This window comes from Lissotriton helveticus, chromosome 5_1 (assembly GCF_964261635.1).
Source record: "Lissotriton helveticus chromosome 5_1, aLisHel1.1, whole genome shotgun sequence".
NCBI classification, from domain to species: Eukaryota; Metazoa; Chordata; class Amphibia; order Caudata; family Salamandridae; genus Lissotriton; species Lissotriton helveticus.
In genome coordinates, this window is record NC_136065.1 from 2,115,379,622 (window position 1) to 2,115,407,427 (window position 27,806).

The 27,806-nt window shown below is 49.3% G+C and overlaps 1 protein-coding gene across 1 annotated transcript in view; it reads right to left on the minus strand.

The window, feature by feature from the left end:
• The window catches only part of NTNG2 (netrin G2), a 237,447-nt gene that overhangs the window by 35,509 nt on the left and 174,132 nt on the right, over nucleotides 1–27,806 (minus strand). Inside the window, exon 5 of the mRNA XM_078641539.1 lies at nucleotides 15,614–15,751. Within this exon, the coding sequence (XP_078497665.1) occupies nucleotides 15,614–15,751 (138 nt within the window). The remainder of the gene's footprint in view (nucleotides 1–15,613; nucleotides 15,752–27,806) is intronic.

The window sequence follows — 27,806 nt, forward strand, 5'->3', positions numbered from 1 at the left end:
CAGGGCCTGCTAATGCTGGGGTAAACCTAGAGGGGCTGTAGAAAGCGGGGTGTCAGGGCCTGCTAATGCTGGGGTACACCTAGAGGGGCTTTAGAAAGCGGGGTGCCGGGACCTGCTAATGCTGGGGTACACCTAGAGGGGCTTTAGAAAGCGGGGTGCCAGGGCCTGCTAATGCTGGGGTACACCTAGAGGGGCTTTAGAAAGCGGGGTGCCAGGGCCTGCTAATGCTGGGGTACACCTAGAGGGGCTTTAGAAAGCGGGGTGCCGGGGCCTGCTAACGCCGGGGTACACCTAGAGGGGCTTTAGAAAGTGGGGTGCCAGGGCCTGCTAATGCTGGGGTACACCTAGAGGGGCTTTAGAAAGCGGGGTGCCGGAGTCTGCTAATGCTGGGGTACACCTAGAGGGGCTTTAGAAAGTGGGGTGCGGGGCCTGCTAATGCTGGGGTACACCTAGAGGGGCTTTAGAAAGCGGGGTGCCGGGGCCTGCTAACGCCGGGGTACACCTAGAGGGGCTTTAGAAAGCGGGGTGCCAGGGCCTGCTAATGCTGGGGTACACCTAGAGGGGCTTTAGAAAGCGGGGTGCCGGGGCCTGCTAATGCTGGGGTACACCTAGAGGGGCTTTAGAAAGCAGGGTGCCAGGGCCTGCTAATGCTGGGGTACACCTAGAGGGGCTTTAGAAAGCGGGGTGCCGGGGCCTGCTAATGCTGGGGTACACCTAGAGGGGCTTTAGAAAGCGGGGTGCCGGGACCTGCTAACACCGGGGTACACCTAGAGGGGCTTTAGAAAGCGGGGTGCCGGGATCTGCTAATGCTGGGGTACACCTAGAGGGGCTTTAGAAAGCGGGGTGCCGGGGCCTGCTAATGCTGGGGTACACCTAGAGGGGCTTTAGAAAGCGGGGTGCGGGACCTGCTAACGCTGGGGTACACCTAGAGGGGCTTTAGAAAGCGGGGTGCCGGGACCTGTTAACGCCGGGGTACACCTAGAGGGGCTTTAGAAAGCGGGGTGCAGGGCCTGCTAATGCTGGGGTACACCTAGAGGGGCTTTAGAAAGCGGGGTGCTGGGGCCTGCTAATGCTGGGGTACACCTAGAGGGGCTTTAGAAAGCGGGGTGCCGGGGCCTGCTAATGCTGGGGTACACCTAGAGGGGCTTAAGAAAGCGGGGTGCTGGGGCCTGCTAATGCTGGGGTACACCTAGAGGGTCTTTAGAAAGCGGGGTGCCGGGACCCGCTAATGCTGGGGTACACCTAGAGGGTCTTTAGAAAGCGGGGTGCCGGGACCTGCTAATGCTGGGGTACACCTAGAGGGGCTTTAGAAAGCGGGGTGCCGGGACCTGCTAACGCTGGGGTACACCTAGAGGGGCTTTAGAAAGCGGGGTGCCGGGATCTGCTAATGCTGGGGTACACCTAGAGGGGCTTTAGAAAGCGGGGTGCCGGGACCTGCTAACACCGGGGTACACCTAGAGGGGCTTTAGAAAGCGGGGTGCCGGGATCTGCTAATGCTGGGGTACACCTAGAGGGGCTTTAGAAAGCGGGGTGCCGGGGCCTGCTAATGCTGGGGTACACCTAGAGGGGCTTTAGAAAGCGGGGTGCCGGGACCTGCTAACACCGGGGTACACCTAGAGGGGCTTTAGAAAGCGGGGTGCCGGGATCTGCTAATGCTGGGGTACACCTAGAGGGGCTTTAGAAAGCGGGGTGCCGGGGCCTGCTAATGCTGGGGTACACCTAGAGGGGCTTTAGAAAGCGGGGTGCGGGACCTGCTAACGCTGGGGTACACCTAGAGGGGCTTTAGAAAGCGGGGTGCCGGGACCTGTTAACGCCGGGGTACACCTAGAGGGGCTTTAGAAAGCGGGGTGCAGGGCCTGCTAATGCTGGGGTACACCTAGAGGGGCTTTAGAAAGCGGGGTGCTGGGGCCTGCTAATGCTGGGGTACACCTAGAGGGGCTTTAGAAAGCGGGGTGCCGGGGCCTGCTAATGCTGGGGTACACCTAGAGGGGCTTAAGAAAGTGGGGTGCTGGGGCCTGCTAATGCTGGGGTACACCTAGAGGGTCTTTAGAAAGCGGAGTGCCGGGACCTGCTAATGCTGGGGTACACCTAGAGGGTCTTTAGAAAGCGGGGTGCCGGGACCTGCTAATGCTGGGGTACACCTAGAGGGGCTTTAGAAAGCGGGGTGCCGGGACCTGCTAACGCTGGGGTACACCTAGAGGGGCTTTAGAAAGCGGGGTGCCGGGATCTGCTAATGCTGGGGTACACCTAGAGGGCTTTAGAAAGCGGGGTGCCGGGACCTGCTAACACCGGGGTACACCTAGAGGGGCTTTAGAAAGCGGGGTGCCGGGATCTGCTAATGCTGGGGTACACCTAGAGGGGCTTTAGAAAGCGGGGTGCCGGGGCCTGCTAATGCTGGGGTACACCTAGAGGGGCTTTAGAAAGCGGGGTGCGGGACCTGCTAACACCGGGGTACACCTAGAGGGGCTTTAGAAAGCGGGGTGCCGGGACCTGCTAATGCTGGGGTACACCTAGAGGGGCTTTAGAAAGCGGGGTGCGGGACCTGCTAACGCTGGGGTACACCTAGAGGGTCTTTAGAAAGCGGGGTGCCGGGACCTGCTAATGCTGGGGTACACCTAGAGGGGCTTTAGAAAGCGGGGTGCCGGGGTCGGCTAATGCTGGGGTACACCTAGAGGGTCTTTAGAAAGCGGGGTGCCGGGACCTTCTAACACGGGGCACACCTAGAGGGTCTTTAGAAAGCGGGGTGCCGGAGTCTGCTAATGCTGGGGTACACCTAGAGGGGCTTTAGAAAGCGGGGTACCGGAGTCTGCTAATGCTGGGTACACCTAGAAGGTCTTTAGAAAGCGGGGTACCGGAGTCTGCTAATGCTGGGGTACACCTAGAGGGGCTTTAGAAAGCATACCTGTCTTTCCGTGCTTTCTGCCAGCAGAGGGCGCTGCTTGCCTGGGCTTCTCTGGCGCCTCCTTGGCTGGGCAGGTGGAGCAGATTAACTGAGCTGAGAGTGCACAGGGGAGGAAGAGGACAGCTGTCAGCCTGCTGGGAGAACGCCGTACCCCTGCTCGGTGGGTACTAGTAGCCAAACCCACCCTCCAGAAGTCAGACACCCTCCCAATTATGCTACCCCCTGCAGAACGGAATAAAACAATCCGGGAATGGACGCTTTAGATGTACAACTGTAAGTCAAATGATAACAAACCAGCGCCTAGAAATCCTGTTTCTCAACACTAATGGGCATATTATCAATAGACGGCGATAAATATCGCAAAGCGCGCTTAGCGCTTTTTTCATTTATCGCCGTCTCTTGCTGGAATTTATCGCCCGGTTAGCGCGTTATTAACAACGTGTATCACCGAGGCGATAAAAATTCCAGCGATAGCGGGGATATCGCCATTTTCCATGGGACAACGCTGGTTTTCCAGTGATGTTCCATGGAAAACAGCGATATCCTTGTTGACAGGGCCTGTGGTCTTAGCCAGACAACCCACCTCCCACGTTAGGTATGCCTTAGTCAGGAATTTAACAGACGTTAAATTCCAGCATTAAGGCATAGTTAACGCGATTTCAAATATCGCTACCGCTCGTTGATAATATCGCAAAGCTGGGTTAGCGATATTTTCAAATGGAGTTTTGTCAGGCAGGCCTCCTTTGCATCTCATTAACGATGCGGTGCGAGGTGTGCTAACAACGGGCGCTAAGGCAAGGAAACACGCGCTAACGTGTCCTTCTTAATAAAGCCATAATATTATTGTTAATAATAATGTTATCGCCAGCCCTTGATAATATGCCCCTAGATTCTTTTAAATAAATGTGGGCTGCCGCCTGTTAACCGCTGGTGTTAAAACAGGTTCTTGAGCGCAGAGGTAAGTCAGCCACTTGAAGTAAAGTTTCATGGCGCTTTAAAGGCCCCCTGTTGCAGTCAGTAGAATGAGGGGGGTCGCGTGGGTTGCCTATCAAAGGAGCCCTGAAGGATGTAGTGCAGAGCACACACCTGCGTCTGTCCCTACGACAGCCAGGGTGGCGGGTGAGGGGTCACCTGGAATCATGTGCATGTCTGTGACATCTTGAGATGAGAGCTTGAGAGCATGCAAGGGCAGAGCATCCGGGAGATCACGTGATGTCAGCGCTTCTGCGAGATCACGTGACAGCAGGGATCAGGACAGCTGTGAAATCACGTGATCAAAGACCAGAGCAACTGTGAGATCATGAGATGTCAGAGCTACAAGACATCACGCAGACCGTGTGAACTTAGTGAACACAGCTCCAATAAGAAAACCTCAGAAATCAGTGACGTCACGTGATGTGGTGAGAGAACAGGTCTGCGAAGTCATGTGATGTCAGAGTCATAAGCTACTGTGGGGTCATGTGATAAAAGGGATCAGTGTGCACGTGAGATCATGTGAGATAAGAGCTACCATACACTCGTGAATTCATGTGATAACACAGAACGCAACACTTGTGAGATCATGTGATATCAGAGCTACTATACCCTCGTGAAATCATGTGATAACACAGAACGTAACACTTGTGAGATCATGTGATATCAGAGCTACTATACCCTCGTGAAATCATGTGATAACACAGAACGTAACTCTTGTGAGATCATGTGATATCAGAGCTACTATACCCTTGTGACATCATGTGATAACACAGAACGTAACACTTGTGAGATCATGTGATATCAGAGCTACTATACCCTCGTGAAATCATGTGATAACACAGAACGTAACACATGTGAGATCATGTGATATCAGAGCTACTATACACTTGTGAACTCATATGATAACAGAAAACGCAACACGTGTGAGATCATGTGATATCAGAGCTACTATACACTTGTGAAATCATGTGATAACACAGAACGCAACACGTGTGAGATCATGTGATATCAGAGCTACTATACACTTGTGAAATCATGTGATAACACAGAACGCAACACTTGTGAGATCATGTGATATCAGAGCTACTATACACTTGTGAAATCATGTGATAACACAGAACGCAACACTTGTGAGATCATGTGATATCAGAGCTACTATACACTTGTGAAATCATGTGATAACACAGAACGCAACACTTGTGAGATCATGTGATATCAGAGCTACTATACCCTCGTGAAATCATGTGATAACACAGAACGTAACACTTGTGAGATCATGTGATATCAGAGCTACTATACCCTCGTGAAATCATGTGATAACACAGAACGTAACTCTTGTGAGATCATGTGATATCAGAGCTACTATACCCTTGTGACATCATGTGATAACACAGAACGTAACACTTGTGAGATCATGTGATATCAGAGCTACTATACCCTCGTGAAATCATGTGATAACACAGAACGTAACTCTTGTGAGATCATGTGATATCAGAGCTACTATACACTTGTGAAATCATGTGATAACACAGAACGTAACTCTTGTGAGATCATGTGATATCAGAGCTACTATACACTCGTGAATTCATGTGATAACACAGAACGCAACACTTGTGAGATCATGTGATATCAGAGCTACTATACCCTCGTGAAATCATGTGATAACACAGAACGTAACACTTGTGAGATCATGTGATATCAGAGCTACTATACCCTCGTGAAATCATGTGATAACACAGAACGTAACTCTTGTGAGATCATGTGATATCAGAGCTACTATACCCTTGTGACATCATGTGATAACACAGAACGTAACACTTGTGAGATCATGTGATATCAGAGCTACTATACACTTGTGAAATCATGTGATAACACAGAACGTAACACATGTGAGATCATGTGATATCAGAGCTACTATACACTTGTGAACTCATATGATAACAGAAAACGCAACACGTGTGAGATCATGTGATATCAGAGCTACTATACACTTGTGAAATCATGTGATAACACAGAACGCAACACGTGTGAGATCATGTGATATCAGAGCTACTATACACTTGTGAAATCATGTGATAACACAGAACGCAACACTTGTGAGATCATGTGATATCAGAGCTACTATACACTTGTGAAATCATGTGATAACACAGAACGCAACACTTGTGAGATCATGTGATATCAGAGCTACTATACACTTGTGAAATCATGTGATAACACAGAACGCAACACTTGTGAGATCATGTGATATCAGAGCTACTATACACTTGTGAGATCATGTGATAACACAGAACGCAACACTTGTGAGATCATGTGATATCAGAGCTACTATACACTTGTGAAATCATGTGATAACACAGAACGCAACACTTGTGAGATCATGTGTTATCAGAGCTACTATACACTTGTGAGATCATATGATAACAGAAAACGCAACACGTGTGAGATCATGTGATATCAGAGCTACTATACCCTTGTGAAATCATGTGATAACACAGAACGTAACACTTGTGAGATCATGTGATATCAGAGCTACTATACCCTCGTGAAATCATGTGATAACACAGAACGTAACTCTTGTGAGATCATGTGATATCAGAGCTACTATACCCTTGTGACATCATGTGATAACACAGAACGTAACACTTGTGAGATCATGTGATATCAGAGCTACTATACCCTCGTGAAATCATGTGATAACACAGAACGTAACTCTTGTGAGATCATGAGATATCAGAGCTACTATACACTTGTGAAATCATGTGATAACACAGAACGTAACACGTGTGAGATCATGTGATATCAGAGCTACTATACACTTGTGAACTCATATGATAACAGAAAACGCAACACGTGTGAGATCATGTGATATCAGAGCTACTATACACTTGTGAAATCATGTGATAACACAGAACGCAACACGTGTGAGATCATGTGATATCAGAGCTACTATACACTTGTGAAATCATGTGATAACACAGAACGCAACACTTGTGAGATCATGTGATATCAGAGCTACTATACACTTGTGAAATCATGTGATAACACAGAACGCAACACTTGTGAGATCATGTGATATCAGAGCTACTATACACTTGTGAAATCATGTGATAACACAGAACGCAACACTTGTGAGATCATGTGATATCAGAGCTACTATACACTTGTGAGATCATGTGATAACACAGAACGCAACACTTGTGAGATCATGTGATATCAGAGCTACTATACACTTGTGAAATCATGTGATAACACAGAACGCAACACTTGTGAGATCATGTGTTATCAGAGCTACTATACACTTGTGAGATCATATGATAACAGAAAACGCAACACGTGTGAGATCATGTGATATCAGAGCTACTATACCCTTGTGAAATCATGTGATAACACAGAACGCGACTCCAGATTACTGAGGAGCTGGTATACTTTCTGAGTGTGCAGTGTTGGTGAATGTGAAAGTGAAAGTTTTAAAAGCTATACAGTGGGTCCCAGTGCCCGAGGGTGTATGGATAAACTTTAATACCTGGGCCCCTGTTAGCAGCTAAAAAGGCAAACGGACGCGGTGGAGGGAATTATGATCTCCTGCGTCCTATGTGGTCTACATGTTTCAGCCAGGCCTTTTGGGTTAAAACTGGCTTTCCTCAGGACCAATGAGTATGTGACGGTGATAAAAACTATATTAAGTGATATGTTTTGTATTAAAAGTGTCGCACTCGCTAAGGTGCGTTACGTGTAAGAGGGGGATTCCCTCTACTTTACTGTACACATAACATATAGGACACAGACAGACATACAAGGTAGAGTCAGTTAGGATAAATTATCAAAAAACACAACATTTGCCGACTTCTATGGTGTGTGAAAATGACCTAAAAGCGGCAGAAATGTGGCCAAGCTGAGTGCATGGCGGTGGTTTTTAAGGTAAAAACGAGGGTGGGGGTGGTGAGCTAAACAGCGAGGTAATTGCAGGGTGAGATACAGGTAAGGATAATACATGACCCTCACACTTGCTGTTTGCTGTTAAAGCCTCCTTGGGTCACCTGGCAGGGAGAGAAGACCCTAGACAATGTGGACAGGCAGAGATTAGCGCCAAACCTGTAAGGAGAGAAGATTGCTGTGGCTTACCTAGTTCGTGGCGGTAGGTTAGCGTATCTACTCACGGAATTGCCGGTCTAAGTGCTCCGTAGACCTGTTGTCCTGCTGCGGTGTCCCGGGTAAAAGATTGTGGGCCACGGTCTTGTTTAAATAGCCCAAATAACTCGGAACACCTGTGAGGGTCATGTATTATCCTTACCTGTATCTCACCCTGCAATTACCTCGCTGTTTAGCCCACCACCCCCACCCTCGTTTTTACCTTAAAAACCACCGCCATGCACTCAGCTTGGCCACATTTCTGCCGCTTTTAGGTCGTTTTCACACACCATAGAAGTCAGCAAATGTTGTGTTTTTGGATAATTTATCCTAACTGACTCTACCTTGTATGTCTGTCTGTGTCCTATATGTTATGTGTGCAGTAAAGTAGAGGGAATCCCCCTCTTACACGTAACGCACCTTAGCGAGTGCGACACTTTTAATACAAAACATATCACTTAATATAGTTTTTATCACCGTCACATACTCATTGGTCCTGAGGAAAGCCAGTTTTAACCCAAAAGGCCTGGCTGAAACATGTAGACCACATAGGACGCAGGAGATCATAATTCCCTCCACCGCGTCCGTTTGCCTTTTTAGCTGCTAACAGGGGCCCAGGTATTAAAGTTTATCCATACACCCTCGGGCACTGGGACCCACTGTATAGCTTTTAAAACTTTCACTTTCACATTCACCAACACTGCACACTCAGAAAGTATACCAGCTCCTCAGTAATCTGGAGTCGCAGCACACCCGGGACACATTCGGTGCCTCGGGTGGGGCCCGATGATGAAGCATGCCACCAACTAGGTTGGTGGGTGAGGGCTTCATGACCAAACCAAATGGTTTGTCAACAGGCGTACCTATTGAGTCATTCTAACACAACGTAGCTAGTCCTTACTGATTTACTATATATAACCAAGGAGATCCGGACTGGCTCACCTAGTCCTCTCTCTCTATTTTGATTTGATGATAACACAGAACGCAACACTTGTGAGATCATGTGATATCAGAGCTAAAGGACAGAGTGACAATTGGGCACTGCAAAATAGTGTGAAAAGGCGGTACTGTAGGCAATATGATGATCTGCACGGGGTGACACGATGAGCTGGCACTGGTGTCACTTTGAAAAGCTGGCACGGGGAGGCATTATGAGAAGCTCTCACTAGAGGAAGTGTGTGAAGGGGCATTGGAGGGCTATGTAAGAAGCTGGCACTGGAAGCATTGTGCGAAGCTGGTGCTGGTGTGTAGTGTCTAGAGCGGGCACTGGTGAATAGAGTGTGATAAGCAAGCACTGGTAGGCAATGTGAGAAACTGGCACTGGTGAATAGTGTGAGAAGCTGGCACTAGTAGGCAGTGTGAGAAACTGACACTGGTGAGCAGCGTGTAGAGATTGCACGGCTAAACAGTATTGGGCAAGCAGGCACTGTTAAAACTGTGGGAGGCGGGCACTGTGATAAACTGTCACTGGTGAACAGTGTTATAAGCTGGCTCTAATAGGCAATGTGAGAACCTGGCACTGGTGGGCAGTGTGTGGAGATGGCACTGCTGAACAGCATTGGACAAGCAGGCCCTGCTATCAGTGTGGGAGGCTGGCACCAGTGGGCACTGTGAAAAACTGCCACTGGTGAACAGTGTTATAAGCTGTCCCTAGTAGGCAGTGTGAGAAACTGACACTAGTGGACAGTGTGTGGAGACGGCACTGCTGAACAGTATTGGACAAGCGGGCCCTGTTATCAGTGTGGGGGGCTGGCACCAGTGGGCACTGTGAAAAACTGCCACTGGTGAACAGTGTTATAAGCTGTCCCTAGTAGGCAGTGTGAGAAACTGACACTAGTGGACAGTGTGTGGAGACGGCACTGCTGAACAGTATTGGACAAGCGGGCCCTGTTATCAGTGTGGGGGGCTGGCACCAGTGGGCACTGTGACAAACTGGCACTGGTGAACAGTGTTATAAGCTGGCACTGGTAGGCAGTGTGAGAACCTGGCACTGGTGGATACAGTGGTAAGCTCTCTTTGGTAGGCAGAGTGAGAAACTTGCACGAGTGAGCAATATGTGGAAATGGCACTGCTACGCAGTATTTTACAAGCAGGCACAGCACCAGCGCGTGAGGCTTGCACGGCTACGTAGAGTGCCAGGGAGTAAAATGAACTAGAATCGGTGAGGCCCTGGCTACAGAGCTCTCGAGCTGGCAGGTCTCGCGAGAACGAGCTGCCCACCGTGAATCCATGTAGCGCCATGAAGTGCTTCGGGCGCTTCTCATCTTTAGAAATGACTGGGGTCTTAGAACAAGGGCTGAGATGACTGGCAGCGCCTCGCGCCCTTCTCATGCACAGTAACTGTGCCCTCGGCCGCAGCTGGCATCGGAGAGCCCTGCTTGCGTCACCCCTGCCTGCTGTGGTCTGGTGTAGGTACAGGGCAGCGTTTCGCCTACTTTGCACCCGCGGCCGCGCGCACAGGTGGCGTTTCTTGCTGAATTCAGCGTCGCCCTCGTCAGCAGCGCCCTGCTCCACGCCGGTGGCACCGACAGCAGGTGGCACAGAGCAGGGTGCCCAGGCGGCAGCGGCTGCCAGCTGCGAGCTGTGCAGAGGGCACGGCGGGACGCCGCAGCCTCTCTCGTCCCGTGGCTAGGGCATGGCTCTGCCTCTTGGTTGCAAGAGGCCCCCAGCTGCAGGGGGCAGCAGGGCACGGGGGCACATAACTGGGCAGAGCAGAAAGGGCCCTGCGGTATCTCGGGCTCACCTGGGGTACCGTAGTCGGGGAAGCAGGGACTAACATGTGGGCTGTTTGAGCTGACACTTCACCCAGACACCCCCTTTCAAGTCCTGGGGTTTCATTTGACATCCTATTGCATTCTGGGATCTGTAGTCACTCACGGGATGCTGCGATAAATCAACTGGGCTGACGCACCTGCAGACTGTAACAGAAAAAGCCAGGACACATTATGTTACGCGTGTGAGTAAACAGGTGAGGTAGTCCACAGCGGGAGAATGTTGGGGTACAGGTCTCTCAAAAATCACCATCCCTTCTGTGCCAGGCCACGCTTGTGGCACAGCGGGTAAAGGGGGCATCAGGTGGTGGTCTGGCTGTTGCCCCCAGAAGGCAAAGACTCGTCCAGCAGATGGTGCACCGGTCTAACTGGGTGCCTTCCCCCTACCCTCCTCCACCCCCCCAGGCATCGCCCAGTGGTTTAGCGAAGCCCAGAGACTCGCTACCAATCCACAGACGCCCGGCTGCTTGGGTGAGCCAGCTCGCATGGTGCAGGCCCACCTGCGCGCGCACACTGACTCCCCGAATCACCAAAGGCTGCCCAGGGCACCAGGACGGGGCACTGACACGTCACGTGCGCACGGAGAGACTCAGCTGCCGAGGTACGATGCGCTTGGAAGGTTAATGTGCCTGCAGCTAACACAGGTGCAGCCTGAAGGTGTCAGGTTCGAGATCCCAGTGGGGCCGACTAGGCCTTCATCCTTCCCAGGTGGATACATTAATGCACGCTTTAGAGCTGCAAGAGGCTCGACAGGGGTAGTGGATGTTGATGTCATCCGAATGGAAAGCTCTGCTTTTCAAATATCAGGCGGCGCCCCACGTGGGCCACCCCACCCAAGGCACCGCCCCCCACCCAGAGCCCCGCCCCTGACGTGGCCGAAAAGCAGCAGATTAAAGGGCCGGGCCAGGCTCCGCAGCGGATTAAAGACACAAATGTGCGCACAGATGTAACCTGATTTCTCATGGGATTTACGGTGCCCACCCACCCCCCGTCGCCCCTCCCCCACTACTCACCCCTCCCTCACTGCCCCACCCTCTCCTCATCCCACTGCTCAAGCCTCCTCACAGGCTCCATCAGGTTCCATAAGCAATACTGAAGGGGTGACATAACCCGTATATTGATGTTGCGCCCCCCACCTGCTCCACCAAGGCCACCAACCCTTAGAGCCACCCCCCCGGTTTTTGAGGGGGGTTTACTCCTCCTGAGAGACTGTCACCCTGAAAACATGAATCGCACATCACTGGGGCCATATGAGGCCTCAAGCTCGATTTTAACCGCATTTTATTATTTAATTTAACCAGAACCGTAGTATGAACTTTAACAAGGCGCTATAATGATCCAGGTCTGAGGCGATATAAACACACGCAGAGCACCATGGGTAATTCTCACGCCGGCTTCACATGGCCAGCCCCGGCGCTGTCCGAAGTGCTGACACTTTTTAACGCAACAGTCTATGGAGGTGCCCCGGGGGGACCACAGAGAGACAAGGCAGAAGTCAGATCGTCCCCCCGGGGCTCAATCTTAACACTAAAGCTCTTCCTTTAAATTTCAGACCCCTTACCAAGCCAAGGGGGTACACCAGAGGTCTTAAGGACTTCCTGTTTGCGCGAGGAGTCCAGCCAATCAAACCATCTGGAATAACAAGCAGTGTCAACTCCGCTTTGAGAAGAGTGTTCATGGTACAACATACTCTGAATTTTACATATCAAATCAAGTGTGTCAGTGCGCCTGTGACGTCACCCTTCCTGGATTATTTAGCTCTGACGTCACTTCTGAGCTGCATTGCTCTGCTATGATATCACAATCTGATTGCACTGGGTAGCTCTGATGTCACTATGATGTCCTTGTGTACTTTGTTCTCGTCTGATGACGTGGCCTTGCTTATCGTGCTTCTGTGACGTCATTGCGTGAAAGTAATGTGTTATATTCTCACCAGCCTTTCAGGACACAGTGTAACTTCATCTTTTTTGGGTCTTTCAAGGCCCTGATTCCAATCTTTGACTGCACTTTCCTGCGGGTCTGCACGCGCCCTGCTGCACCTGAGGTTGCATTTAATATTGGGGGGTCTCGAAGGGGCGGGGCCGTCCCTCCAACCCTCTGTGAGTTACCCAGCTGATCTCTGTCCCTTTTTGTTTTTTAAAATTAACTTTATTGGCATTTAAATGTCATAAAGACAATGTTACAGCCACATGTTGAGACATCAAAGTGATCCCCTCTTCCCCTTTATCCTTCATCTCTTCGGGTTCAGCCCCCTCATCTTCCACATTGCAAAACATTATCCGTACAAATCCTGAGATCTGATTGGGGAAGTCCAAGTTACTATCCGTATCCCCTCCATTGATGTCACGTGTATCTCCGATACGCCCCTCCGTGGCTTACAAACACTATGCCAATCCAAACTTGGGTTAGGATTGGCATAATGTTTATTACAATGTGTAATTGTTGATCTTTTTCTGTTATCTTGTTGAACCACATTGTTGCACTTCCTTTCGTCTCTCCTGTCGTCTCCTCCCGCATCCTCCCTCTGGTCATGTATCGCCTTCTTTCCTCTTCAAAGTATTGAGACTGAACTATTTTGTCTGATGACCGATGGAGCTCCCTGGTTTAGCTATAGGTGAGACGGGCCGTGGATTCCCTCCTTGGTCGTCACCTACCCAGTCGGTCTTTAGACAGACTTCCTTTCGTCTCTTCTTGTTGTCTCTTCCCTTATCCTCACTTTCTCACCTCCCCTACCCCCCACTGCTTTTCTCTCTCCTTTCTCTCCTCTCCTAATTGTATTGCCTATTTTTGGATGTATTTTGTAATTGTTGAACTTTTTCTGTTACATTGTTGATTCTCTTGTAAAGCGCTCTGATACCTTCGGGTCTAGGCAGCGCTATATAAAACTCTTTAAATAAATAAATAAAATAATCCCGGCTATAATGGGCTTTTGCATGGTTGTTGTACACTCTTTTTTCATGTCAGGCTTTTAGCATGCTGCACCCTTATCCTAACTTCCCCTGTGTGGCGTGGCCCCCATCCCGTGGATACACTCTTGCATCCCCGTGCCCTGCTCCCCTTAAGATCCTGTAACATCTGATACCAGGCCTGGAGGTCTCTTCTTGCTTTTCATCTTTACAAACCATCTTCGGTCGTACCCTCACCGCTGTCGCCCATTCACAAATGTCCTTCATCCAGTATCCTACCAGCGGAGGTCCAGGACGGAGCCATGCAATTGTGATTCGTCTCTCGGCGAGCACCAATCCCAGGAAGAGAAAACACCTACTTCATTTGCTTTGCTAAACAATACCATTAGCAAAGCAAATGGCTTTAACTTAATCAAAGGGGAGACCTATTGCATCTTCAATGCTTGTTGTTTGTCGGAGTTGGTATTCGGCCGAGCAGTACCTGTCGGATCTCTTTAGGGCTCGCCCACCCCGTAGCTCTCTGAAGGTGTGTTAGCACATCACCTCAATATCCCTGTCCCTTTTGTTTAATTTGTGATCATTTGTTTGCATTTTCAGTTGTTTCATTTGTGGGTGTCTAGCTAGTAACCTAACATGCCCCCAAAGTTGAGCTGTAGGTCCACCTGTCAGGTGACGTGCTAGCGCCCATTGCTCAGTTTATTGTAACATTCAGTGCCCTTGCCACAGCCGTGGGCCAGGTATGTCTTCTAAAACCAGACTCAGAGCTGGGATACAGTCCTCTGTGCCATTATCTGGATGTCTTCACAAACCGGATGTCATGGGCCAGCTCTCTGCAGCTCTTACGTCACTCCCTGGCTCTAATGTGCGGCGCTACACATTTGGGGGCATATTACCAAGCAGGGCGATAGGCAATTATCGCCGCTTTAGCGGCCGTTTTCGGCCGCTAAGCGGCGATAATTCTATCGCTCTATTAGCAAGCTGTCGCTAACAGCAGTTAGCGACAGCTTTAGGCGATAGCGAGCGGTTTGGGTCCCGCTTTGCATGTCAGCGATATTTATCGCTAATGACATGCAAAGTGGGCGTACCCAACTTGTTAGCGACTGAAAGCAGTCCCTAACGTCGCTATTGCCTATTAGCAAGGCAGGCTTAGCGATGGCAATATTCCCGCTATCGCCAAAAACTAACGCCTGCTCTGACCAGTTCTTAGCCATGTTATCCAATGGGAGGTGGATAACATGGCTAAGAGCATTTTGTCCCAAATGTGTGAATATCGCTGTATTCTCAGCGATATTCACGCTATCGCCGGAAAATGTATCACTTTGGAGATAAACGTTGCTAATAGCACGTTATCTCAGCGATAATTTCCGGCGATGCTTAGCGATAAAAAATTTGTTGCTAAGTCTAGTTAGCGATAAATATCGCTAATCGTTGGTAATATGCCCCAAGGTGCTTTGTTTTGTAAAATTCTGTGCTTTTTAAAACTAACTAACTAACTAACTAACTAACTAACCAACCAACCAACTAACTAACTACAGTTAACCCCTCCACCTCTTCACGTTGCCCCTCCCTCCTCTACCCTACACCACCCAACCTGCTCTCCTTCTTACTGTCAACTCAGGACTCATGTGATCTGGACCCATCTTGGGTTCTGCTCAGTAAAACCGGAAGTGAGGTGCAATAAAAGCTGTTGAGAGAAGCAGAGTGAAACAAGCTTTGACAAAGCAAATAGTTCTTGATAGTGAAACCTACTAGCTCTGAGCACTTGCGGACGGCCATCTTGGAATGGATGAAAACTCTTTTTAAGACAGTAGAACAGGGGACGAAAAAGTTCCCTTTAAAAAGTAAATTAAGAGGGGTGGGGCAGGGCCGACCAGAGGGTCAGCCTGGACCACGTGACCAGGTTAGGCGCCCTTCCACCCGGTCCTTACCTTGGATGTTCTCAGGTGGGTCCGGCCTCTGGACTCTGCTGGGCGGTGCCGCGGGTGGGGTTGGCAGGCTCTGTACCCCTTGGAGTGGCACTGAGTTTTGGGTTACGCTGGATATGCTTTCGATTTCCTGGGTTCCTTCTGATAAAGGCAGGCAGAGTAGTTTATAAGTGCAGGCATTACAGTAGCGATTATCCCGCACATCACTTTGAGAGATATCCCTGCTGGCAAAAAGCAACCTTTCCCACAATGAATTGACTCCCCCCAGGATACACAGTTCCCCAAACTTACCTAAGACATGTCACCTTGTTAGAATACATTACACACCTCTCAGAGTGCTGGAGTGCTTACTGTCAACATGATGCAAGCGGATGTACATTGTTACAACGCATGCTTTTACCATGCATGCTTTTACAACGCAGGTTTTTCAACGCAAGTCATTACAACGACTTGCGTTGGGGGGTGCTGGATAGTGAATAGTTTAATTTACTATCCAACTCCAGTCCCCGTGGATAGTAGGGAAGGTGTTGGATAGTAAATTAAACTATTACCTATCCTAGAGCGCCACTGTAGAGGTCTTTTCGTGCTACAGAGTAATATGGCGCACACCTGGGTAACCGCTGATGGGTATATATTCACAAAGTAAACAGTGTAGGCAATGGGGCGAGTGGTAACACCTCCCAACCACTCAAATATAGACCAGAAACTGGTCTGTAACAATTTCAAACTGCAGTGCCCCTGCACTAAACACAAATTGTAATAATATGATAATGCTATGTATCAGCAAGCAAGAGTCGATTTCAATCCAAACACATAGTGATTATTCAAACATTCGCTGGGGGTCGCGTAACTAGTTAGCATGGAGGAGTCTCGTTCGTTATCGGAATTAACCAGACAAATCGCTCCACCAACTAAGAACGGCCATGCACCCCCAGCGAATGTTTGAATAATCACTATGTGTTTGGATTGAAATCGACTCTTGCTTGCTGATACATAGCATTATCATATTATTACAATTTGTGTTTAGTGCAGGGGCACTGCAGTTTGATATCCTAGAGCGCCCCCCAGCGCAATTCGTTGTAATGACTTGCGTTGAAAAACCTGCGTTGTAAAGGCACTGCGTGGTAAAAGTTGCGTTGTAAAGGATGTTTCCCGATGAAAGCAAGTCAACTCCAAAAAATGTTACCGGTCACATATGATTTCATTAAACACAAGTCCTTTAAGGAGGTGCCCTAAAGGACATGCACACATACTTTGGTTAATCTAACTACACAACGTGGCCCCCCACAGCTGTATAAATCCAGTGGCCTGTTTATTTACAGCGGTGTCCCTGGCGGAGAAGAGGGCGAAAGCCTGCTTCAAATTAAGGCCCAGATTTTAAAAAATGTTGCCTTGGGTTTGAGTCATTTTTATGACGCAGACCCAACACTCAATCCATTTTGGTATTTACAAAGCATCACAATTGCCAATTTGTATTTCCTTAAAAAATAACACTGTAACGCAACGCAGCCCTTTGCGTTGCCTTGTATTACTTTGCATCAAGGAGGCATTCCATGGACGGTACATTGGCGTCCCCGTGGATCAACCTATGGCTTTTGTTGCAAACTTACATTTACAAAGAGTTGTAGACATGGGTTTGCCCCACAATGGTGTGCCTGTCTCAAGCTGGCATAACAACGAGATATATCTTTATTTCTACTTGTTTTTTCCTCTTTGCATGTGTGCAGTATGGCGCAGGGGTGCTTGCGTTGGCGCTACGCAGCCCAAAGTGACCCTGCTCACGAACAGTGCAGAACTGCTCCATTTCTTTGAAAATATGGCACAGTTCTGCTCCCTCCATTTCACGCAACGCAGCAACTTCACTTGCTATTCTGCATTGTGTGAAATGTTTATACACCCAGGCCTCAGAGTATGGTGAACGTAATGGGGTGCGATCATTTTTGGATAACCACACAAAAGGGGGCTCTGTGATGCAGTTACCACATTTTAGTGGTGTTTGTCACAGCCTATGATGGAAGTGTGAGCCTTTGCTTGGGGCCGGGAGTGCCTGAGCCACCTTTAATCTGAAGGTAGATACCAGAGCCTTCAGCCTTACACTTTTTGATGTCTTCTCTGCTTGCCACTAAATATTGTGCTTTTGACATTAGTAAAGGCGCGTGATCTGAGAAAAGCTCTGTTTTAAGCATGTAACCGAAACCTAATAAGTTTAGCAATCCTTGTAGGACAAAGGTAGTTGCCTGAGGCTTTCCTCTCTGACGTCACTGTGAAGTGACATCAAGCGTGACACTATTGTATACATTTACAGTAGTGTTCGTGAATCCTGATTTCAGACAAAACACAAATGTTGTGCTCACCTTGTGGGTGGTAGGGTACGCAAATATGGGCTCACCTTTGTGTGTGGTAGGGTATGCAAATGTGGGCTCACCTTTGATGGTGATAGGGTAGCACCTCACCTTTGTGGGTGGTAGGGTATGCAAATATGGGTTCACCTTTGTGGGTGGTAGGGTACGCAAATGTGGGCTGACCTTTGTGGGTGGTAGGGTATGCAAATATGGGCTCACCTTTGTGGGTGATAGGGTAGCACCTCACCTTTGTGGATGGTAGGGTACGCAAATATGGGTTCACCTTTGTGGGTGGTAGGGTACGCAAATATGGGCTCACCTTTGTGGGTGGTAGGGTAGCACCTCACCTTTGTGGGTGGTAGGGTACGTAAAAATGGGTTCACCTTTGTGGGTGGTAGGGTGTGCAAATGTGTGTTCACCTTGTGGGTGGTAGGGTACACAAATGTGGGCTGACCTTTGTGGGTGGTAGGGTACGCAAATATGGGCTCACCTTTGTGGGTGATAGGGTAGCACCTCACCTTTGTGGATGGTAGGGTACGCAAATATGGGTTCACCTTTGTGTGTGGTAGGGTATGCAAATGTGGGTTCACCTTTGATGGTGATAGGGTAGCACCTCACCTTTGTGGGTGGTAGGGTATGCAAATATGGGTTCACCTTTGTGGGTGGTAGGGTACGCAAATGTGGGCTCACCTTTGAGGGTGATAGGGTAGCACCTCACTTTTGTGGGTGGTAGGGTACGCAAATATGGGTTCACCTTTGTGGGTGGTAGGGTACGCAAATATGGGCTCACCTTTGTGGGTGATAGGGTAGCACCTCACCTTTGTGGGTGGTAAGGTACGCAAAAATGGGTTCACCTTTGTGGGTGGTAGGGTATGCAAATGTGGGCTCACCTTGTGGGTGGTAGGGTACACAAATGTGGGCTGACCTTTGAGGGTGAAAGGGTACGCAAACATGGGCTCACCTTTGTGGGTGGTGTGCTACGCAAATGTGTGCTGACCTTTGAGGGTGATAGGGTACGCAAATATGAGCTCACCTTTGTCGGTGGTGTGCTACACAAATGTGGGCTGACCTTTGTGGGTGGTAGGGTACGCAAATATGGGCTCACCTTTGTGGGTGGTAGGGTACGCAAATGTGGGCTCACCTTTGAGGGTGATAGGGTAGCACCTCACTTTTGTGGGTGGTAGGGTACGCAAATATGGGTTCACCTTTGTGGGTGGTAGGGTACGCAAATATGGGCTCACCTTTGTGGGTGATAGGGCAGCACCTCACCTTTGTGGGTGGTAAGGTACGCAAAAATGGGTTCACCTTTGTGGGTGGTAGGGTATGCAAATGTGGGCTCACCTTGTGGGTGGTAGGGTACACAAATGTGGGCTGACCTTTGAGGGTGAAAGGGTACGCAAACATGGGCTCACCTTTGTGGGTGGTGTGCTACGCAAATGTGTGCTGACCTTTGAGGGTGATAGGGTACGCAAATATGAGCTCACCTTTGTCGGTGGTGTGCTACACAAATGTGGGCTGACCTTTGTGGGTGGTAGGGTACGCAAATATGGGCTCACCTTTGTGGGTGGTAGGGTAGCACCTCACCTTTGTGGGTGGTAGGGTACGCAAATATGGGCTCACCTTTGTGGGTGGTAGGGTAGCACCTCACCTTTGTGGGTGGTAGGGTATGCAAATATGGGTTCACCTTTGTGGGTGTTAGGGTACGCAACTGTGGGCTCACCTTTGAGGGTGATAGGGGAGCACCTCACCTTTGTGGGTGGTAGGGTGTGCAAATGTGGGCTCACCTTGTGGGTGGTAGGGTACACAAATGTGGGCTCACCTTGTGGGTGGTAGGGTACACAAATGTGTGCTGACCTTTGAGGGTGATAGGGTACGCAAACATAGGCTCACCTTTGTGGGTGGTGTGCTACACAAATGTGGGCTGACCTTTGTGGGTGGTAGGGTATGCAAATATGGGCTCACATTTGTGGGTGGTGGGCTACGCAAATGTGGCTCACCTTTGTGGGTGGTAGGGTACGCAAATATGGGCTCACATTTGTGGGTGGTGGGCTACGCAAATGTGGCTCACCTTTGAGGGTGGTAGGGTACGTAAAGGTGGGCTCACCTTTGAGGGTGGTAGGGTACAACCGCACCAGTATCTATTGAAGTTCTTGAACAAGGTTGCCATAGATTCATGAAGCAGATTAGTGTTTTTTAATTTCTTCAGTTTGTAAATTGAGGGTCATAGATTCCAAATAGACTGGGCTGACTCGGCTCTCATTCTTCTAAGGTCTACAAAATAAGAATTATTCAGTTGAGTTATAATAATACTCCTTAATCCAGGGTTTGCAGGAGTGAGGCCGCTATCACGTGTGCCCTGTAGGTTTATGAGATAATTCTTAGGTGTCATAATTACCTTCAACACCGGGGTTCCTTTTTCAAGAGGGGGGGGATTTGTTAGTGGGGGGTCGGTTTGTAGCAGCGCAGCAGTTTTAAAACATTGCAAAGTTCCTTGTATATCCAGCAGTTTTCGGGCAACAATAAAAGTGTCAAGATCACTCCGGCTATTAATGTTCCTGCTGGAGAGAGATGGGAGTTTGTCTAGTGGCAGTTTTGACTCATCTAAGGTAGTACAGAGGGTTAACATGCCTGCTGCAAAGAACGTGCCGTGGGTTACTGCTTATGTCACAGAGATTCTTGTGTTTCTGTGCAGTACATACATTACAATCGTAATCTAGCACAGTGAGCTATGAACTTCCATCCAAGAGCTGCGTGCAGACTGCATGGTACAGGTTACAGCATTTTTTCCCGTCTTTCCTTATTACGATGTTGCTAAAAAAAGGTTTGTTTGGGTAGAAATATATTATTTTTAGTAAAGTCCACCCTAACCACTGTGTTATGCTCTGCATACTGAGTCTGTGCTTCTCCAGACAAAGCCCTCCTAAAAATGTGTCTAATAGTATGGATGGCACGCAAATCCTACACCGTCTACTCCCATTTACCTTATGTAACATTTTCTATACATTGATTTGCATACGTATGATCAGGGCCACTGGAATTATGCAATTGTGCGGCCGCAGCGTTTTTCGGATCAGTATAGATTTGCAGCATTTGCCACAGAATCCATCATTTGCTGCATAATCTCCAAATTTTAACAAAATAAAAATTGTTTCTAGCTCAAACAGTTCAACAGTTACTAAGACGCAGCTGCACGTGTTGACGCACAGTGGAAGGCTCTTTGCCAATATTAAGTGTTCATCTTTCTGTTGCTTACGCACAAATTTGATTGTTAAACTGGTACTAATGAGGTGCAACCAATGCCCAGTTTTAACAAGTGTAAAAAAAACAAAATATTGCAGCAATACAATCACAAAATGTGCTACGTTATGCTGCATAAATTGCCTTTTCTTGCCGCATAATTTACTCAGCCCTGCCACAGAGTTCGGCCCTCCCCTGCAGCATAACTCCAGTGACCCTGCATATGATTCCTTGTATCTGTATGTGCGTGTGATGTAAAGTGCTCCGACACCCTATACTGGTCTGAGAGGCGCTATAAAACAAATAACGTACATGTGAAAGAGGGGCTATGGAGAGACGCGGGGCCCTGTTGGAGGGTGATAGTGAGGGAATCATTGACGAGCCCCAACAAAGATTGTTGTATCCTGGTGCCCAGTAAGGTCATCATTTACTATGCTTTAAAAGCAAATACAATTCAATATATAATGACAAATGTGTTTTAGAATGCACCATATTTTCCCAAATTTTCTTGGGGCGAGAACTCGCCAAAGCCCACTTTGGTAGCGGTCAGGCTAGCTTGCTGCTCTTGCTATGCACCGTACGGGGGCTGGTCTGACAACATTTTCCAGGGTTGATTTGGGTTCCCAGTTCGGTCCCGCCCACTACACTAAAGCGTGCACATGGTTGTATGTCAATTCAACGCGGTGTTTACGCCGCACTACCATTACAACGCTGGTTTTACAACGCAAGTCGTTACCAGGACTTGCGCTGTAGGGTGCTGTATTTAGGAATAGTAAAATGTACTATTCCAACACCAGTCTACGTACAGTAGGGAAGATGTTGGAATAGTAAATCTACTATTCCTTAGCCTAGAGCGCCCTCCAGCCCAAGTCGTGGTAACGACTTGCTTTGTAAAACCATAGTTGTAATGGTAGTGAGGTGTAAACACCGCGTCGTAATGGATGTTCCTGTGCACACGGACTCGAAACCTCAAAATGGACGTCAGAGGAGGACACTGGGGCTCGTTCAACTCTTCACTGTTCACAAGCATGGCAGTGAAAGAGGCCGGCTCGTTTACCCCTCTGCATGGTTTTTTATTTTACATTGTATGTAAGTAAAGCTGGGTGTGCCACCTCTGGGTGTTAAGTATGTGCCACCAGCACAGCTTCAGGGAACTTTGCGCTGCCCCCTCAGCGCTCTGCAGCGCTTTGACACCTTGAGGCCTTTTTGAGTCGTGTTTCAAATTATCAAAATGCCCCCTCCAGGGAGTCTGCAGAATTCTACAGGGTTCTGCCTTTCACAAAACTGACACACTTTCAAAGGTTTCCTCCTCTGTGATTCTAATGCAGACGATTCACTTTACGCAAGATTTTTGTATCAAAGTGTCCTGCATACAGTGGTGAAAGTGCATTAAAAAAGTTTGGGAACTGTGATGCAGTCCGCAATAAGGGCGGGGTGAGTGAGCGTGGGGTGAAAAGTATGGCTTAAAAATGGAAAATATTCTGTACATTTTCCCGTTTTTTTATCTTCATGACCAGTGCTTAATTTGAGCCGGTGCTTTCCGGTGCTCAGCACTGGCACTTAATTGGTTTGCGGTGCTCAGCACCGGCACCTAATTGTCAACACCAGAATGGTGACACTGATCATCCAATTTTGAGATGAGCCGAACAGCGGTAGTTTAGGAATACAATATACATTTTGATATTGCTAATACCTACCACCCAAGCCATTCCTTTAGCTTTGGGGACCTAAAATAATCTGATCTGGTGCACTTACATGCAAGAGAGAGGTATTAAGCACTGGTAACTACACATAAAAATAACACTCAACTTAAATGAAAATTAAATGCAAGGTATGTTAATCAGTGGGAAAGGCACTGTTGTACATTATGAAACCTCTATTAGTTAATGCTCTGCATCAGAGAGCCACAGAATTGAATCCTGGTTGATGTTGTTAAAACACTGACACAGACTTGTGTATGTTTAGTGCTACAAGGTCCCAGTCTGAGACGGAAGGAACTGTGAACATATAAGTCATTATTTTAAACTTCCATTACACAACACAGTATAAGATAGTCTGCTACACAATGTGCAAAAGGTCTAAGATAAAAAAAAAAGTGCGTCCAAAGTATGGGGCAGATTTATGATGACTGGCGCATCTCCAGGGATGCGCCAGTCATCCTGCGCCGCTGCTCCGCCGCCCATGGTGCGCCGCATTTACAATGCGGCGCACCATGGGGCAAAAACGGCACAGACGCGTGACACATCTGTGCCGTAAAGGTGGCGCATTGCTGGAGCTGCGTCGCAAGCGCGATGCAGCTCCAGCAAGGCTCGGGGGTGCCCCATCTCCACAATGCTGCGTCAAGACCTACGCCTGCTTCAAGCAGGCGCAGGGTTTTGGCGCAGCATTGTCCTGAAAGTGACTGAGTGAAATCTTGTAGATTTCACTCAGCCACTTTTAGGAGGCGTTCCTGCGCAGGAACGCCCCCCCCTGCGCAGGAACGCCTCCTATGGCGCAGGGCTTTACAACGTGACGCATCTCCTAGATGCGTCACGTTGTAAATAGGGCGCATTGTTTGCGCCACCGTTGCGTCAAATAAAGTGACGCACCGGCGGAGCAAGGCCTTCATAAATCTGCCCTATAGGTTTTAGTACTACCCAGACTGTACATTGTGTTTTTTTTACAACTGTCTTTTAAAAGCACATATTTCACAGCTAAGCTGGTAACCCCCTTAAAATAACACTCACAAATAATAAATGTTTGTCATCAGAAATGCTTGAAGGAATTCCAAGCACCCTTTACATTTGAATATTAATCAGTTGTGCACATTTACATTTCTTTCAGGGACCAGGCACCCTGGCAGGAAGGTTTGTTTAGCTGTCTGCCCCTCCTAGGCTTCACAACACAGGAGACTCCCTGCCTTACACTTCAGCTGAAACATTTCAACTCTCGAAATTAACAGTGGCCGGTTGGTTATAGTGTTTCACAAAAAGAAGGGGAACTGTTTTTCTAAAATTAAAGACCCCCCCACCCCACACTTCTACTGCTGCCTGAATACACTTTTTCAAAAATTGGGGAAAACTCGTTAAAACAATGTTTTTCGCTCTACATTTAAACGCGTTTGGAAAAAGCCAACACAGCAATATTTTCCACTAACTTTTTTTGACCGGACTGTGAAAAGAACAGAAGAAATACAATATTATTGCTGAAATGTCCTCTAAATAATGATTTTTAAAAGAGAAACGAATGTAACATTATTGTCAGAAATAGTGGAGTGGAAATCGACGTTTCAGACTTTTATGCACAATCACTTTGCTGATGGCTGCTCATCCGGAAACACTTCGGCTGATGCTTTTTTCCAAATCTGAACTCGTCATTTGATCGATGTAAGTGTTTTTCCTACATTTTGGAGACACTTCGGTTGCACAGAAGGAGGTGAAACAGTCCAGTTTCACACATATATACACGTCAGACTTCTGGCCTGCAGGGAGACACGTCAGTGAGGCCGCTGAGCCTGTAGACACTAGCAGCCCGGTGGTGCTCAGCCTGTAAACACTGTTAGTGCAGTGACTGAGCCTGTAGACACAAGCAGCCCGGCGGTGCTCAGCCTGTAAACACTGTTAGTGCAGTGACTCAGCCTGTAGACACTAGCAGCCCGGCGGTGCTCAGCCTGTAAACACTGTTAGTGCAGTGACTGAGCCTGTAGACACTAGCAGCACTGGCGGTGCTCAGCCTGTAAACACTGTTAGTGCAGTGACTGAGCCTATAGACACTAGCAGCCCGGCGGTGCTCAGCCTGTAAACGCTGTTAGTGCAGTGACTGAGCCTGTAGACACTAGCAGCCCGGTGGTGCTCAGCCTGTAAACGCTGTTAGTGCAGTGACTGAGCCTGTAGACACTAGCAGCACTGGCGGTGCTCAGCCTGTAAACACTGTTAGTGCAGTGACTGAGCCTATAGACACTAGCAGCCCGGCGGTGCTCAGCCTGTAAACGCTGTTAGTGCAGTGACTGAGCCTGTACGCACTAGCAGCACTGGCGGTGCTCAGCCTGCAAACGCTGTTAGTGCAGTGACTGAGCCTGTACGCGCTAGCAGCACTGGCGGTGCTCAGCCTGTAAACACTGTTAGTGCAGTGACTGAGCCTGTAGACACTAGCAGCCCGGTGGTGCTCAGCCTGTAAACACTGTTAGTGCAGTGACTGAGCCTGTAGACACTAGCAGCCCGGCGGTGCTCAGCCTGTAAACGCTGTTAGTGCAGTGACTGAGCCTGTACGCACTAGCAGCACTGGCGGTGCTCAGCCTGCAAACGCTGTTAGTGCAGTGACTGAGCCTGTACGCACTAGCAGCACTGGCGGTGCTCAGCCTGTAAACACTGTTAGTGCAGTGACTGAGCATGTAGATACTAGCAGCCCGGTGGTGCTCAGCCTGTAAACGCTGTTAGTGCAGTGACTGAGCCTGTAGACACTAGCAGCCCGGTGGTGCTCAGCCTGTAAACGCTGTTAGTGCAGTGACTGAGCCTGTAGACACTAGCAGCACTGGCGGTGCTCAGCCTGTAAACACTGTTAGTGCAGTGACTGAGCCTGTAGACACTAGCAGCCCGGTGGTGCTCAGCCTGTAAACGCTGTTAGTGCAGTGACTGAGCCTGTAGACACTAGCAGCCTGGTGGTGCTCAGCCTGTAAACGCTGTTAGTGCAGTGACTGAGCCTGTAGACACTAGCAGCCCGGGGGTGCTCAGCCTGTAAACACTGTAAGTGCAGTGACTGAGCCTGTAGACACTAGCAGCCCAGTGGTGCTCAGCCTGTAAACGCTGTAAGTGCAGTGACTGAGCCTGTAGACACTAGCAGCCCGGTGGTGCTCAGCCTGTAAACACTGTTAGTGCAGTGACTGATCCTGTAGACACTAGCAGCCCGGCGGTGCTCAGCCTGTAAACGCTGTTAGTGCAGTGACTGAGCCTGTACGCACAAGCAGCACTGGCGGTGCTCAGCCTGTAAACACTGTTAGTGCAGTGACTGAGCCTGTAGACACTAGCAGCCCGGTGGTGCTCAGCCTGTAAACGCTGTTAGTGCGGTGACTGAGCCTGTAGACACTAGCAGCACTGGCGGTGCTCAGCCTGCAAACACTGTTAGTGCAGTGACTGAGCCTGTAGACACTAGCAGCCCGGTGGTGCTCAGCCTGTAAACGCTGTTAGTGCAGTGACTGAGCCTGTAGACACTAGCAGCCCGGTGGTGCTCAGCCTGTAAACGCTGTTAGTGCAGTGACTGAGTCTGTAGACACTAGCAGCCCGGAAGTGCTCAGCCTGTAAACGCTGTTAGTGCAGTGACTGAGCCTGTAGACACTAGCAGCCCGGTGGTGCTCAGCCTGTAAACGCTGTAAGTGCAGTGACTGAGCCTGTAGACACTAGCAGCCCGGTGGTGCTCAGCCTGTAAACACTGTTAGTGCAGTGACTGAGCCTGTAGCACTAGGAGCCCGGGGGTGCTCAGCCTGTAAACACTGTTAGTGCAGTGACTGAGCCTGTACGCACTAGCAGCACTGGCGGTGCTCAGCCTGTAAACACTGTTAGTGCAGTGACTGAGCCTGTAGACACTAGCAGCCCGGTGGTGCTCAGCCTGTAAACGCTGTTAGTGCAGTGACTGAGCCTGTAGACACTAGCAGCCCGGTGGTGCTCAGCCTGTAAACGCTGTTAGTGCAGTGACTGAGCCTGTAGACACTAGCAGCCCGGTGGTGCTCAGCCTGTAAACGCTGTTAGTGCAGTGACTGAGCCTGTAGCACTAGGAGCCCGGGGGTGCTCAGCCTGTAAACGCTGTTAGTGCAGTGACTGAGCCTGTAGACACTCGCAGCCCGGTGGTGCTCAGCCTGTAAACACTGTTAGTGCAGTGACTGAGCCTGTAGACACTAGCAGCCCGGTGGTGCTCAGCCTGTAAACGCTGTTAGTGCAGTGACTGAGCCTGTAGACACTAGCAGCACTGGCGGTGCTCAGCCTGTAAACACTGTTAGTGCAGTGACTGAGCCTGTAGCACTAGCAGCCCGGTGGTGCTCAGCCTGTAAACACTGGTAGCGCAGTGACTGAGCCTGTACGCACTAGCAGCACTGGCGGTGCTCAGCCTGTAGACACTGTTAGTGCAGTGACTGAGCCTGTAGACACTAGCAGCCCGGTGGTGCTCAGCCTGTAAACGCTGTTAGTGCAGTGACTGAGTCTGTAGACACTAGCAGCCCGGAAGTGCTCAGCCTGTAAACGCTGTTAGTGCAGTGACTGAGCCTGTAGACACTAGCAGCCCGGTGGTGCTCAGCCTGTAAACGCTGTAAGTGCAGTGACTGAGCCTGTAGACACTAGCAGCCCGGTGGTGCTCAGCCTGTAAACACTGTTAGTGCAGTGACTGAGCCTGTAGCACTAGGAGCCCGGGGGTGCTCAGCCTGTAAACACTGTTAGTGCAGTGACTGAGCCTGTACGCACTAGCAGCACTGGCGGTGCTCAGCCTGTAAACACTGTTAGTGCAGTGACTGAGCCTGTAGACACTAGCAGCCCGGTGGTGCTCAGCCTGTAAACGCTGTTAGTGCAGTGACTGAGCCTGTAGACACTAGCAGCCCGGTGGTGCTCAGCCTGTAAACGCTGTTAGTGCAGTGACTGAGCCTGTAGACACTAGCA